The following is a 14,219-nucleotide window of genomic DNA, read 5'->3' on the forward strand; positions in this document are numbered from 1 at the left end:
TCAGAAGTAATATGTTTTAGTTGTAATGGATCAGGGCACTGTGCCAAAGAATGCCCCAAGGAGAAGGAAACTTGTGCTAGATAGTTGAGTTTGCAACAAAAGAAATGGAGTAGTAGAAGTGAGAACATTTTCGTTTATATTGAGGTGTTGAGTTGAGACATGTAATGAAAAAGCAAGAGATTGTAATCATTTGAGAATGAATAAAGTTAGCATCGTTGGTACTAATATGGATTTTATGAGTTGTTACTCTATGAAGAAGAATTTTGGCCATTTTGAGGATATGAGAAATATGGTCTATGGAAGATTTGTGCATTTTAAGGGTGGTAGTACCCTGTAAGAACCGTTGACCCCTGGAAAAGATAAGGATACTCCACTGAGTGGATTTCGGACAAAATGAATACGAGTTTTGTCTCGATATGTGTGATACCCCAAGAGTGTGTGGGATGAAGTTGGAGACCGTCAGTTGTTTGGACCAAATGTGATCAAGGAGTCAGAAGAGAATGTTAAAGTTTATTCGAGATAGACTGAAGGTAGCTCAGTCCAGGCAGAAGAGTTATGTAGACTCAAAAACTCAAGGAGGTAGTCTATGAAATTGGAGACAGAGCATGTCTTCGTGTGTCCCCTCTGCGAGGAGTTAAACGATTTGGAGTTATGGGACAATTAGCCCCGAGATTTGTAGGACCATAACGAGTTTTGGAGCGTATGGGAGAAGTGGCCAACAAGTTGGAGTCACCCGAAGGACTGTCAGGAGTTCATGATGTGTTTCACGCTTCCCAGTTGAAGAAGTGCCATGCAGAGATGGCCAATATTAACCTGTGAGAACGCTTGACCCTGGAAAGGATAATGATGTTCCACGAAGTTGAGTATGGACTTCATAAGTATAAGTTTTTATCTCGGTATGTGGGATAACCCACGAGGATGAAGAGATAAATTACTATTGGATATAGAGGAGGTAATATTGGTAATAAGGAGAAGTTGTAACTCCATGATGAGTCTGAGTAATCATGTCCTTGTTTGGTGCAAATAGAAGGAAGGGAGACAATACAATTGGATGGATTTTAAGTATGCTTAGAAGCTGGAAGTTGGATGTTGGAATAATGACCAGCTGCCCCGAGGATGAGTTCAAGGATTATGAGTAATGAGATGGGCCATAACCCAAAGGCCCAGGACCTACCAAGGAGCAAGCACATTCTTGTTGAAAAAAAAAACCCTGGAAGAGAGTACGACCTTACCCACCGACGATTTTATAGGAGTAACGCAAAACCTGAGAGTTGTGAAGGAACGATAGATGTTTGTTTGGCTTGCAGAATCAATGGATTATTCCGAACGCAGTTCATGGACAAGAGAAATTCTGCAATGCTTGTGAGGATGACCGAGTGTTAGAATGCGAGATTCGCTAAACCGTATACAAGGTAATGATTTGGGTGCGGGATGGATTGATCACCATACCGACTTACTCTTATTTTTTTCATCAAGTTTGGATTGCTTACCACGAGTGTCACGTGGTAACTTTTTGAAAGTTAAATGAGAGGGAATAAAAGGACTTTTCCAAACTTTGATTTTGCTTTTATGAATCTCCATGAATTCAAAGGCTTTTCAACACAAAACCCTCGAGAGGAGATGACATGACTTCTTCCATTTAAATTAAATGAAAAGGGTTGTTGAAAATATTTGAATTTCATTTGAAAATATTTCAAATTCATAAACTTCAAGCAACTCAATGATTTTCATGAGAGAAGATAAAATGACTTCTTCAAAATATATGAAATATGAGTTGGGAGTTTAAAAGGATCAAATTTAAATCCCCGTGCCGCTTCTCCCCGTGCGCCTCGCCGTCTCCTCCGACGACCGGAGCTGCCCGCCGGAGCTCGCCGGTCCGATCCGCTCCACGAACCACCGGTTTTCTTCGAACCGCCGTGAACCGGTATAAACCGACCCCAGTCCTTTTTCTTTAGGTTCGGTTTTTTAAAAAACCCTAGACTAGATCTGTTTTTTTAGGGTTTTATTAAACAGCGAACGTCCACTGTTTAGACCTTATAAACGAGCGTTCGTTATTTAGTCTTTTTGTTTTCTGGTTATTTACGCCAGGGACCAAGTTGTAGTTGTTTTATTTTACAATTTAGCCCCTGTTCTTCAAACGCTCATAACTTTTTGCTCGTTAGTCGGAATTCAATGAAACCAACGCCCACGTCTTCGTTATGATCCCCTCTATCCAGTAAAACAACTTAAACTTGTTTTTGAAAGTTTAAAATTTGAATTAGACCAGATTTGAATTCAAACTTCGCTTGATCATAACTTGAGTTCTGTAGCTCCGTTAGAGTTGATTCTTTTTGCAAATCGAAGCTCTTGACCTAAACTTTCTGATAAGGCCAAATTCACCTAATTTTGGTACTGTTAGAAATTGTTGCAAGAGTTATTTGTTGGGTTTTGACGTTTTTTGAATTGTTTTCTTTGTTCTCTCCGATCTTTGAGTGATTGCTTATGTGGGGTTACTATTGCTTGCTTACGATAGATTGACCGGAGTGTGACGAGTAGAACTATCAAGAGTTTTGAGTGTGAATCATCTTCATCAACATTGCAGGCAAGTTCACACTTTGATCATACCCCTTTATCACCCAGTTTTTATGCATTAGTTCTAATCCCCAAACATTGCATGGTTAGGATGTGATTTTAACATGTGGGTTGGGAAGTAGTTGATGAGGTAGAACCTATTGCTCTGTTACATTCAAACCCTTGGGAGTTACTTATCCAAATTGCTTATATTGCCATGCTATGCTAGTAGACGTGGATTGGGTGAGTGTATCCATGATAGATGTGAGTTTGTTAAATTAATGGTTTATCTAAGGTGGCAACTTAAATACACATCTGGGTGGATTGAGGCACCTGGGTATTCCAGCGATTGCCTATTTTTCTTTTGGACCGCCATCCAGGCTCGAAGGGATCATGAGATTATTCATACTAGAAACTTCCATGTGCAGCCACAAGCTACTATGGGCTCTAGCATAGTTGATTAAGTTGTGCGAACTCTTACAGTGGTAGACTAGCAGATGTAGGGGAAAGTAGGTGTAATGGTCTACCCGATCGTAAGGTGCTAGCGCTTCTGAAAGACTATGTCTTGGTCATCCATTTCTCAAACACCATGTAGTGCGAGAATCCCAATGGAGGAGATCGAGTCTTGTGGGGAAAATGCGCAAACCTCGGCAGAGTGTATAAACTAATCATGATTAGCCGTGTCCCCGGTTATGGACATCTTGAGTATCTAGTACTTGGATTATCATGTGAATCTCATCATGTGACTTAATTAATTTTGTTGGGTTTTAATGATGATGTTTAATTGGGATTGAGAGGGTGTCTACACTCTCAATGTTTAACAACCACCATGATAGTTAAATAAAATTTATTCCTTTGTAGTAGGGAAAAATTGGCTTTTCGCAAAAACATATAACCATAGAGCTTTTCCACCAGCCATATATGCATGTAGTGATAGCCATTGTTCATCATTCTCTATGGTGTGAATTTGCCAGTACATTCAATGTACTGACCCTTGTGGCTGCAACGTCTCATGTTGCAGGAATCTTACGACGAGTAAGTGATACGTTAGGGTTACGATTTCTACACTCAACTTTGTCGTTGGTGTCGATGGGAATCCACAACCTTGTTGTTACTTCCGCTATTTGGATTGAGGTAATAGTATTTACGTTACTTTTACATGAGATTTACCTCTGTTATAAATCCTCGAGTATTGTGTGTGTCAGCATACCGATCCAGGGATGACACTTAAGCACAGAGACTTGATCCATTCGGGTCGGGTCGCTACAAGGAGGTTAAGGATTTCTTATCTCGCTGTTTTGAGATGAAGGATCTAGGAGTAGCTGATGTTATCTTAAACATCAAGCTGTTGAGAGATGAGAATGGTGGGATCACACCGCTTCAGTCTCACTATGTGGAAAAGGTCTTGAGTCGTTTTGGGTATAGCGACTGCTCACCTTCTACAACTCCATATGATGCTAGTGTGTTGCTTCGAAAGAATCGACGGATTGCTAGAGATCAACTGAGGTATTCTCAGATTATTGGCTCGCTATGTATTTGGCGAGTGCCACGAGGCCTGACATCTCGTTTGCTGTTAGCAAGCTGAGTCGGTTTGTGTCAAAACCGGGAGATGATCATTGGCATGCGCTTGAGAGAGTTATGCGCTATTTGAAAGGCACCGCGAGCTATGGGATTCACTACACCAGGTATCCAAGGGTACTGGAGGGTTATAGTGACTCAAACTGGATATCTGATGCTGATGAGATTAAGGCCACAAGTGGTTATAGTGACTCAAACCGGGTATCCCTATATTACCTATCCCACTCCATGAAGATGCAATAATCTTCTGATCTGCATGGCAGGTTGATACTTATCTTAATGTGTTCCAAGTGGCTTATTCGGGTAAGCAGAGATGTTGTCCTGCAGAACATCTTCTGAGGAACACACCTATATGAATTTGACTGTTAACGTCGCAGTCTGTGAGAATTGGATGTTCTCTAATAAATTCATGAAAAGGCCCTGGAGTATGACGTATACGCTCCACCCGCGGGGAAGCCTTGCGGCAGCCCAGTATCGGTCAAGAATTTGTGTGAAACTAGTCTCGCAGAAAACTTGTAGTTCAAGGCATAGTCCACTATTCAAGTTGTGATCTAGTGTAGCATAAATCTCTAAGTGGAAGTTCAACTTTACAGTCTCCACTAAGCACCGGTATATAAACAATGTTTTGGAACTAAATGATGAGATGTGCCAATGAGACTTCGTGGGGGATTGTTGGAATTTTGCCAGTAGGCCTTTGGCCCAAAGCCCAACTAAAATTCTGAAATTCTCTTGGCCCATTCATGCACACATGTGAGTGGAGTGAGTGAGGTAAAGTTTAGTCCCACCCCGGAAGTTGAGAGAGAGTTGCACTTATTTATAAGGTGAGCTCTTCTACCACTTGTATGAGCATGAGAAGAGGAGACCTACACGCGCGATCCTCCTCCTCGCTCGCCTCGCCATGCCACGCCTCATCACGACGCGCCGCGGGTTGGAGGATTGAGCCGAGCCGAGGAAAGAGCTATGCACGTTGTCTATATTTTTGCTGCTCGGGAAAAATTAATGAGTCATTAATTAATAATTAACGAATGCGTTAATTACTGAACCGTTTCCGATTCTTTTGGATCGTGACGACTCAGACGTGGGGTTTACTCCCATGGCCTACCCGGCCCGCACTATATAGTCAGGCAGACGTCTACCCTACCCGCTGCCGCTTCATATGGTTTCTCACCACCGTTCCAGATCATTGCGCCGCCAAGCAAGTCTTCTCCATCCCTCCTTTCGGCATGCACCGGGAGAAGGGACGGCAGGCCTCCGGAACCCCGCCTCTCGTGATCCTGTACGGGAGAGGGGCGATCAGGTTTTTGGGGAGCACACTCGCGCGACTGCTGGCAACGACGACTTCGCGAACGACGACTTCTTCCCCGACCTCGGCAACCTCATCCTCGACGACATGGCCGACAACGTCAACGCCGGCGGTGCTGCTCCTGCTGCACCGTATGTGATTCTATCCTTCCTGTTCGAGATCGTGGTAGAATTCATGTTTCTAGTATGTGCCCTAGATGTGATCTGTTCATCTACTATGCTAGTTCGCATGATTAGTTTAATCTCTGCTATTGCTGTCATGATCTATTTACTATTTATTTGGATTAAATCTTGTAGTAATTTGCTCATATTTCCAACAATCCAAAAACCTGATTATAGGAAATTTACTCCGAGTGGTTTTGCTGCGCATCTGAAGCCGCCTGCCTTTAAGGGGGCGCAATATAAGAGGTGGCGCACGACAGTAGTCTACTGGTTTTAGACCATGGGCTGCTATGACGACACCAAGGGCAAGCCTGAGGGCAATCTTAATCCAGCACAGCTGGAAGCTTTCGAGAAGATCGATACCCTCTTTAAAGGCGCTCTTCTGAGTGTTCTTGATGACTCCATTGTGGATTCGTATATGTCGTTTGACAACGGCAAGGACATGTGGGCTGCGCTCGAGGCCAAGTTTGGTGCCTCGGACGCCGGCAGCGAGTTGTACATCATGGAGCAATTCTATGACTACAAGATGACTGATGAGCGCCCTGTTGTACAGCAGGCTCATGAGATACAGTCGCTCGCAAAAGAACTTGAGTACTTCAAGTGTGTGTCCCCGGACAAATTTGTTGCTGGAGGCATCATTGCCAAGCTTCCACCTTCGTGGAAAATTTTTGCTACTTCCCTGAAACACAAGAGACAGAAGTTTTTCGTTGTGGATCTCATTGGTACTCTTGATGTTGAAGAGAAGGCGAGAGCAAAGGACACACGTGCTCGAGTTGCTGAGGGAGGTTCTAGTGCCCACATGGTACAGAAGAAGAACTCCCAGCCCAACAAGTTCAAAAACAATAAGAACAAAACTCAGGGCAAAGGCAAGTTTGATATTAAGAACAAGCCATCACATTCTACCAACTTCAAGAAGAATTCTCATAAGAAGGGGAAAGGACTTTGCCATATCTGCGGTGATCCTAATCACTGGGCTCCAAAGTGTCCTAACCGCTTTGAGGAGCACGAACATGAGAAGAGCGGCTAATGTTGTCACCGGTGATATTGATATGAAGGAATCAGGGTACGGTATTTTACCTGCCATCCTTTCAGTATTTCAATCCCCTGATTGGTTAATTGACACCGGTGCCAATGTACATGTTTGTGCTGACGCCTCCATGTTTTCTTCTTACCAGGCAACAGGGACTTCACCCATGCTGATGGGGAATGGGTCACATGCCATCGTTCGAGGTGTTGGTACGGTCGATCTGAAGTTTACTTCGGGGAAGACTGTGCGTCTGAAGAACGTTCATCATGTGCCGTCCATAAATAAAAATCTCGTTAGCGGTTCCCGTTTATGTCGAGATGGTTTTAAGTTGGTTTTTGAATCCAATAAAGTGGTAATTTCTAAGTATGGACAATTTGTTGGAAAAGGCTATGAGAGCGGAGGCTTGTTCCGCCTATCTTTGTCAGATATTTGCACTAAAGTTATTAATAATGTTTGCCACAACAATGAGTCTGATATTTGGCATTCACGACTTTGTCACGTTAACTTTGGTTGCATGACGTGGCTAGCCAATATGAATTTAATTCCAAAAATCTCTACTGTCAAAGGCTCTAAGTGCCAAGTATGTGTGCAAGCTAAGCAACCTCGCAAGTCCCATAAGACTTTAGAGGCAAGAGACTTGGCGCCACTAGAGTTTATACATTCTGATCTTTGTGAGATGAATGGCGTGTTGACAAAAGGTGGAAAGAGATACTTCATGACGTTGATTGATGACTCCACTAGATATTGTTATGTGTATCTTCTGAAATCAAAAGATGAGGCTTTGACTTTCTTCAAAAACTATAAAGCTGAGGCAGAGAACCAACTTGATCGAAAAATTAAATGGCTTAGGTCCAATCGTGGTGGAGAGTATTTTTCCAATGAATTTGATTTGTTTTGTGCGGAACATGGTATAATCCATGAGAGGACGCCTCCCTACTCACCCCAGTCAAATGGGGTAGCCGAAAGAAAGAACCGAACTCTAACTGATATGGTTAACACCATGTTAGACACTTCGGGTCTATCCAAGGAATGGTGGGGGAGGCGCTAATGACTGCGTGTCATGTCCTAAATCGAGTTCCCACAAAGCATAAGACCATGAATCCATTTGAGGAATGGGAAAGGAAAAGGTTGAAACTCTCTTACCTACGTACTTGGGGTTGATTGGCGAAAGTCAATATACCAATCCCCAAGAAGCTCAAGCTTGGACCAAAAACCGTGGATTGTGTTCTTCTGGGCTATGCTTTTCATAGCATCGGCTATAGATTTTTGATAATAAAATCTGAGGTATCCGACATGCATGTTGGTACGATTATGGAGTCGAATGATGCAACTTTCTTTGAGGACATATTTCCTATGAAGGATATGTCGAGTTCATCAAATCAGGAGATACCTACTCCATCTAGTGAGGAATTCACCGTAATTTCTGAACCCACCATTGCGATGGAACACGTTGAGAATCCTGTTGATGGTGACAATGGAACTCCTGTGAGGAGTAAGAGACAGACGACTGCAAACTCCTTTGGTGATGATTTCATTGTGTACCTCGTGGATGACACACCCAGGACTATTTCAGAAGCCTATGCATCTCCTGATGCTGACTACTGGAAGGAAGTTGTACGTAGCGAGATGGATTCCATCTTAGCTAACGGTACCTGGGAGATCACTGACCGTCCTTATGGGTGCAAACCTGTAGGATGTAAGTGGGTGTTCAAGAAGGAGCTTAGACCTGATGGTATGATTGAAAAGTACAAGGCACGGCTTGTGGCCAAGGGTTATACCCAGAAAGAAGGTGAAGACTTCTTTGATACTTACTCACCCGTGGCTAGACTGACCACAATTCGGGTGCTACTATCACTGGCTGCCTCACATGGTCTTCCCGTTCATCAAATGGACGTTAAGACAACTTTCCTCAATGGAGAGTTGAAGGAGAAAATTTACATGGATCAGCCAGATGGTTTTGTAGTACCTGGTCAGGAAGGAAAGGTGTGCAAGTTATTAAAGTCTTTATATGGACTTAAACAAGCTCCTAAGGAGTGGGATGGGAAGTTCGAAAGAACATTAACTGCTGCCGGCTTCGTAGTAAACGATGGTGACAAGTGCGTGTACTATCGCTATGGTGGGGGCGAAGGAGTTATTCTTTGTCTGTATGTCGATGACATATTGATCTTTGGAACCAAACTTGATTTAATCAAGGAGGTTTAGGATTTCTTATCTCGCTATTTTGAGATGAAGGATCTAGGAGTAGCTGATGCTATCTTAAACATCAAGCTGTTGAGAGATGAGAATGGTGGGATCACACTGCTTCAGTCTCACTATGTGGAAAAGGTCTTGGGTCGTTTTGGGTATAGCGACTGCTCACCTTCTCCAACTCCATATGATGCTAGTGTGTTGCTTCGAAAGAATCGACGAATTGCTAGAGATCAACTGAGGTATTTCAGATTATTGGCTCGCTTATGTATTTGGCGAGTGCCACGAGGCCTGACATCTCGTTTGCTGTTAGCAAGCTGAGTCAGTTTGTGTCAAAAACAGGAGATGATTATTGGCATGCGCTTGAGAGAGTTACGCGCTATTTGAAAGGCACCGCGAGCTATGGGATTCACTACACCGGGTATCCAAGGGTACTGGAGGGTTATAGTGACTCAAACTGGATATCTGATGCTGATGAGATTAAGGCCACAAGTGGTTATATTTTTACACTTGGTGGTGGCACTGTTTCTTGGAAGTCTTGCAAGCAAACCATCTTAACGAGGCCAACTATGGAAGCAGAACTCACAGCATTAGACACTGCCACTGTTGAAGCAAAGTGGCTTCGTGAGCTCTTGATGGACTTACCTATGGTTGAAAAACCAATACCCCCTATCCTGATGAACTGTGATAATCAAACTGTGATCGTCAAGATAAATAGTTCTAAGGACAATATGAAGTCCTCAAGGCATGTGAAGAGGAGACTGAAATCTGTCAGAAAATTGAGGAACTCCGGAGTTATTACGTTGGATTATATCCAAACGTCAAAAAATTTGGCAGATCCCTTCACAAAGGGTCTATCACGTAATGTGATAGATAATGCATCGATGGAGATGGGTCTGAGACCCACCGCATGAGTTGTCCATAGTGGTAACCCACTCTATGTGATCGGAGATCCCGTGAAGTAGAAGTGGGAGACAAGCTGTTGGTCAGCTGGGAGGAGAGTATCCCTATATTACCTATCCCACTCCATGAAGATGCAATACTCTCCTGATCTGCATGGCAGGTTGATACTTATCTTAATGTGTTCCAAGTGGCTTATTCGGGTAAGCAGAGATGTTGTCCTGCAGAACATCTTCTGAGGAACACATCTATATGAATTTGACTGTTAACGTGGCAGTCTGTGAGAATTGGGTGTTCTCTAATAAATTCATGAAAAGGCCCTCGAGTATGACGTATACGCTCCACCCGCGGGGAAGCCTTGCGGCAGCCCAGTATCGGTCAAGAATTTGTGTGAAACTAGTCTCGCAGAAAACTTGTAGTTCAAGGCATAGTCCACTATTCAAGTTGTGATCTAGTGTAGCATAAATCTCTAAGTGGAAGTTCAACTTCACAGTCTCCACTAAGCACCGGTATATAAACAATGTTTTGGAACTAAATGATGAGATGTGCCAATGAGACTTTGTGGGGGATTGTTGGAATTTTGCTAGTAGGCCTTTGGCCCAAAGCCCAACTAAAATTCTGAAATTCTCTTGGCCCATTCATGCACACATGTGAGTGGAGTGAGTGAGGCTAAAGTTTAGTCCCACCCCGGAAGTTGAGAGAGAGTTGCACCTATTTATAAGGTGAGCTCTTCTACCACTTGTATGAGCATGAGAAGAGGAGACCTACACACGCGCTCCTCCTCCTCGCTCGCCTCGCCACGCCACGCCTCGTCACGACGCGCCGCGGGTTGCGGGATTGAGCCGAGCCGAGGACAGAGCTATGCACGTTGTCTATATTGGAAAAATTAATGAGTCATTAATTAATAATTAACGGACGCGTTAATTACTGAATCGTTTTCGATTCTTTTCGATCGTGACGACTCGGACGTGGGGTTTACTCCCATGACCTACCCGGCCCGCACAATATAGTCAGGCAGACGTCTACCCTACCCGCCGCCGCTTCGTATGGTTTCTCACCACCATTCCAGATCATTGCGCCGCCAAGCAAGTCTTCTCCATCCCTCCTTTCGGCGTGCACCGGGAGAAGGGACAGCAGGCCTCTGGAACCCCGCCTCTCGTGATCCTGTACGGGAGAGGGGTGATCAGGTTTTTGGGGAGCGCACTCGCGCGACTGCTGGCAGCGACGACTTCGCGAACGACGACTTCATCCCCGACCTCGGCAACCTCATCCTCGACGACATGGGCGACAACGTCAACACCGGCGGTGCTGCTCCCGCTGCACCATATGTGATTATATCCTTCCTGTTCGAGATCGTGGTAGAATTCATGTTTATAGTATGTGCCCTAGATATGATCTGTTCATCTACTATGCTAGTTCGCATGATTAGTTTAATCTCTGATATTGCTGTCATGATCTATTTCCTATTTATTCGGATTAAATCTCGTAGTAATTTGCTCATATTTCCAACAATCCAAAAACCTGATTATAGGCAATTTACTCCGAGTGGTTTTGCTGCACATCTGAAGCCGCCTGCCTTTAAGGGGGCGCAATATAAGAGGTGGCGCACGATAGCAGTCTACTGGTTTCAGACCATGGGCTGCTATGACACCACCAAGGGCAAGCCTGAGGGCAATCTTAATCCAGCACAGCTGGAAGCTTTCGAGAAGATCGATACCCTCTTTAAAGGCGCTCTTTTGAGTGTTCTTGATGACTCCATTGTGGATTCGTATATGTCGTTTGACAACGGCAAGGACATGTGGGCTGCGCTCGAGGCCAAGTTTGGTGCCTCGGATGCCGGCAGCGAGTTGTACGTCATGGAGCAATTCTATGACTACAAGATGACTGATGAGCGCCCTGTTGTACAGCAGGCTCATGAGATACAGTCGCTCGCAAAAGAACTTGAGTACTTCAAGTGTGTGTTGCCGGACAAATTTGTTCCTGGAGGCATCATTGCCAAGCTTCCACCTTCGTGGAACAAGTTTGCTACTTCCCTGAAACACAAGATACAGGAGTTTTCCGTTGCGGATCTCATTGGTACTCTTGATGTTGAAGAGAAGGCGAGAGCAAAGGACACACGTGCTCGAGTTGCTGAGGGAGGTTCTAGTGCCCACATGGTACAGAATAAGAACTCCCAGCCCAACAAGTTCAAAAACAATAAGAACAAAACTCAGGGCAAAGGCAAGTTTGATATTAAGAACAAGCCATCACATTCTACCAACTTCAAGAAGAATTCTCATAAGAAGGGGAAAGGACTTTGCCATGTCTGCGGTGATCCTAATCACTGGGCTCCAAAGTGTCCTAACCGCTTTGAGGAGCACGAACATGAGAAGAGCGGCTAATGTTGTCACCGGTGATATTGATATGAAGGAATCAGGGTACGGTATTTTACCTGCCATCCTTTCAGTATTTCAATCCCCTGATTGGTTAATTGACACTGGTGCCAATGTACATGTTTGTGCTGACGCCTCCATGTTTTCTTCTTACCAGGCAACAGGGACTTCACCCGTGCTGATGGGGAATGGGTCACATGCCATCGTTCGAGGTGTTGGTACGGTCGATCTGAAGTTTACTTCGGGGAAGACTATGCGTGTGAAGAATGTTCATCATGTGCCGTCCATAAATAAAAATCTCGTTAGCGGTTCCCGTTTATGTCGAGATGGTTTTAAGTTGGTTTTCGAATCCAATAAAGTTGTAATTTCTAAGTATGGACAATTTGTTAGAAAAGGCTATGAGAGCGGAGGCTTGTTCCGCCTGTCTTTGTCAGATATTTGCACTAAAGTTATTAATAATGTTTGCCACAACAATGAGTCTGATATTTGGCATTCACGACTTTGTCACATTAACTTTGGTTGCATGACACGGCTAGCCAATATGAATTTAATTCTGAAAATCTCTACTGTCAAAGGCTCTAAGTGCCAAGTATGTGTGCAAGCTAAGCAACCTCGCAAGTCCCACAAGACTGCAGAGGCAAGAGACTTGACGCCACTAGATCTTATACATTCGGATCTTTGTGAGATGAATGGCGTGTTGACAAAAGGTGGAAAGAGATACTTCATGATGTTGATTGATGACTCCACTAGATATTGTTACGTGTATCTTCTGAAATCAAAAGATGAGGCTTTGACTTTCTTCAAAAACTATAAAGCTGAGGCAGAGAACCAACTTGATCGAAAAATTAAACGACTTAGGTCCGATCGTGGTGGAGAGTATTTTTCCAATGAATTTGATCTGTTTTGTGCGGAACATGGTATAATCCATGAGAGGACGCCTCCCTACTCACCCCAGTCAAATGGGGTAGCCGAAAGAAAGAACCGAACTCTAACTGATATGGTTAACACCATGTTAGACACTTCGGGTCTATCCAAGGAATGGTGGGGGGAGGCGCTAATGAATGTGTGTCATGTCCTAAATCGAGTTCCCACAAAGCATAATACCATGACTCCATTTGAGGAATGGGAAAGAAAAAGGTTGAATCTCTCTTACCTACGTACTTGGGGTTGTTTGGCGAAAGTCAATATACCAATTCCCAAGAAGCGCAAGCTTGGACCAAAAACCGTGGATTGTGTTCTTCTGGGCTATGCTTTTCATAGCATCAACTATAGATTTTTGATAATAAAATCTGAGGTATCCGACATGCATGTTGGTACGATTATGGAGTCGAATGATGCAACTTTCTTTGAGGACATATTTCCTATGAAGGATATGTTGAGTTCATCAAATCAGGAGATACCTACTCCATCTAGTGAGGAATTCACAGTAATTTCTGAACCCACCATTGCGATGAAACACATTGAGAATCCTGTTGAGGGTGACAATGAAACTCCTGTGAGGAGTAAGAGACAGAGGACTGCAAAGTCCTTTGGTGATGATTTCATTCTGTACCTCGTGGATGACACACCCAGGACTATTTCAGAAGCCTATGCATCTCCTGATGCTGACTACTGGAAGGAAGTTGTACGTAGCGAGATGGATTCCATCTTAGCTAACGGTACCTGGGAGATCACTGACCGTCCTTATGGGTGCAAACCTGTAGGATGTAAGTGGGTGTTCAAGAAGAAGCTTAGACCTGATGGTATGATTGAAAAGTACAAGGCACGGCTTGTGGCCAAGGGTTAGAACCAGAAAGAAGGTGAAGACTTCTTTGATACTTACTCACCCGTGGCTAGAATGACCACAATTCGGGTGCTACTGTCACTGGCTGCCTCACATGGTCTTCTCATTCATCAAATGGACGTTAAGACAACTTTCCTCAATGGAGAGTTGAAGGAGGAAATTTACATGGATCAGCCAGATGGTTTTGTAGTACCTGGTCAGGAAGGAAAGGTGTGCAAGTTATTAAAGTCTTTATATGGCCTTAAACAAGCTCCTAAGGAGTGGGATGAGAAGTTTGAAAGAACATTAACTGCTGCCGGCTTTGTAGTAAATGATGGTGACAAGTGCGTGTACTATCGCTATGGTGGGGGCGAAGGAG

At 44.0% G+C, this 14,219-nt stretch overlaps 1 protein-coding gene across 2 annotated transcripts in view; it reads right to left on the bottom strand.

Annotated features, from left to right (window-relative positions):
• The window catches only part of LOC125554834 (serpin-Z1-like), a 52,000-nt gene that overhangs the window by 26,136 nt on the left and 11,645 nt on the right, over positions 1–14,219 (bottom strand). The window contains exon 3 of one of the 2 annotated variants that reach the window (XM_087519751.1): positions 1,545–1,553. The exons of the other annotated variant lie outside the window; for it this stretch is intronic. Within the exon in view, the coding sequence (XP_087375877.1) occupies positions 1,545–1,553 (9 nt within the window). The remainder of the gene's footprint in view (positions 1–1,544; positions 1,554–14,219) is intronic. 2 annotated transcript variants of the gene reach the window in all.

This window comes from Triticum urartu, chromosome 4A (genome assembly GCF_056163025.1).
Source record: "Triticum urartu cultivar PI428250 chromosome 4A, HENAU_Tu73, whole genome shotgun sequence".
NCBI lineage: Eukaryota > Viridiplantae > Streptophyta > Magnoliopsida > Poales > Poaceae > Triticum > Triticum urartu.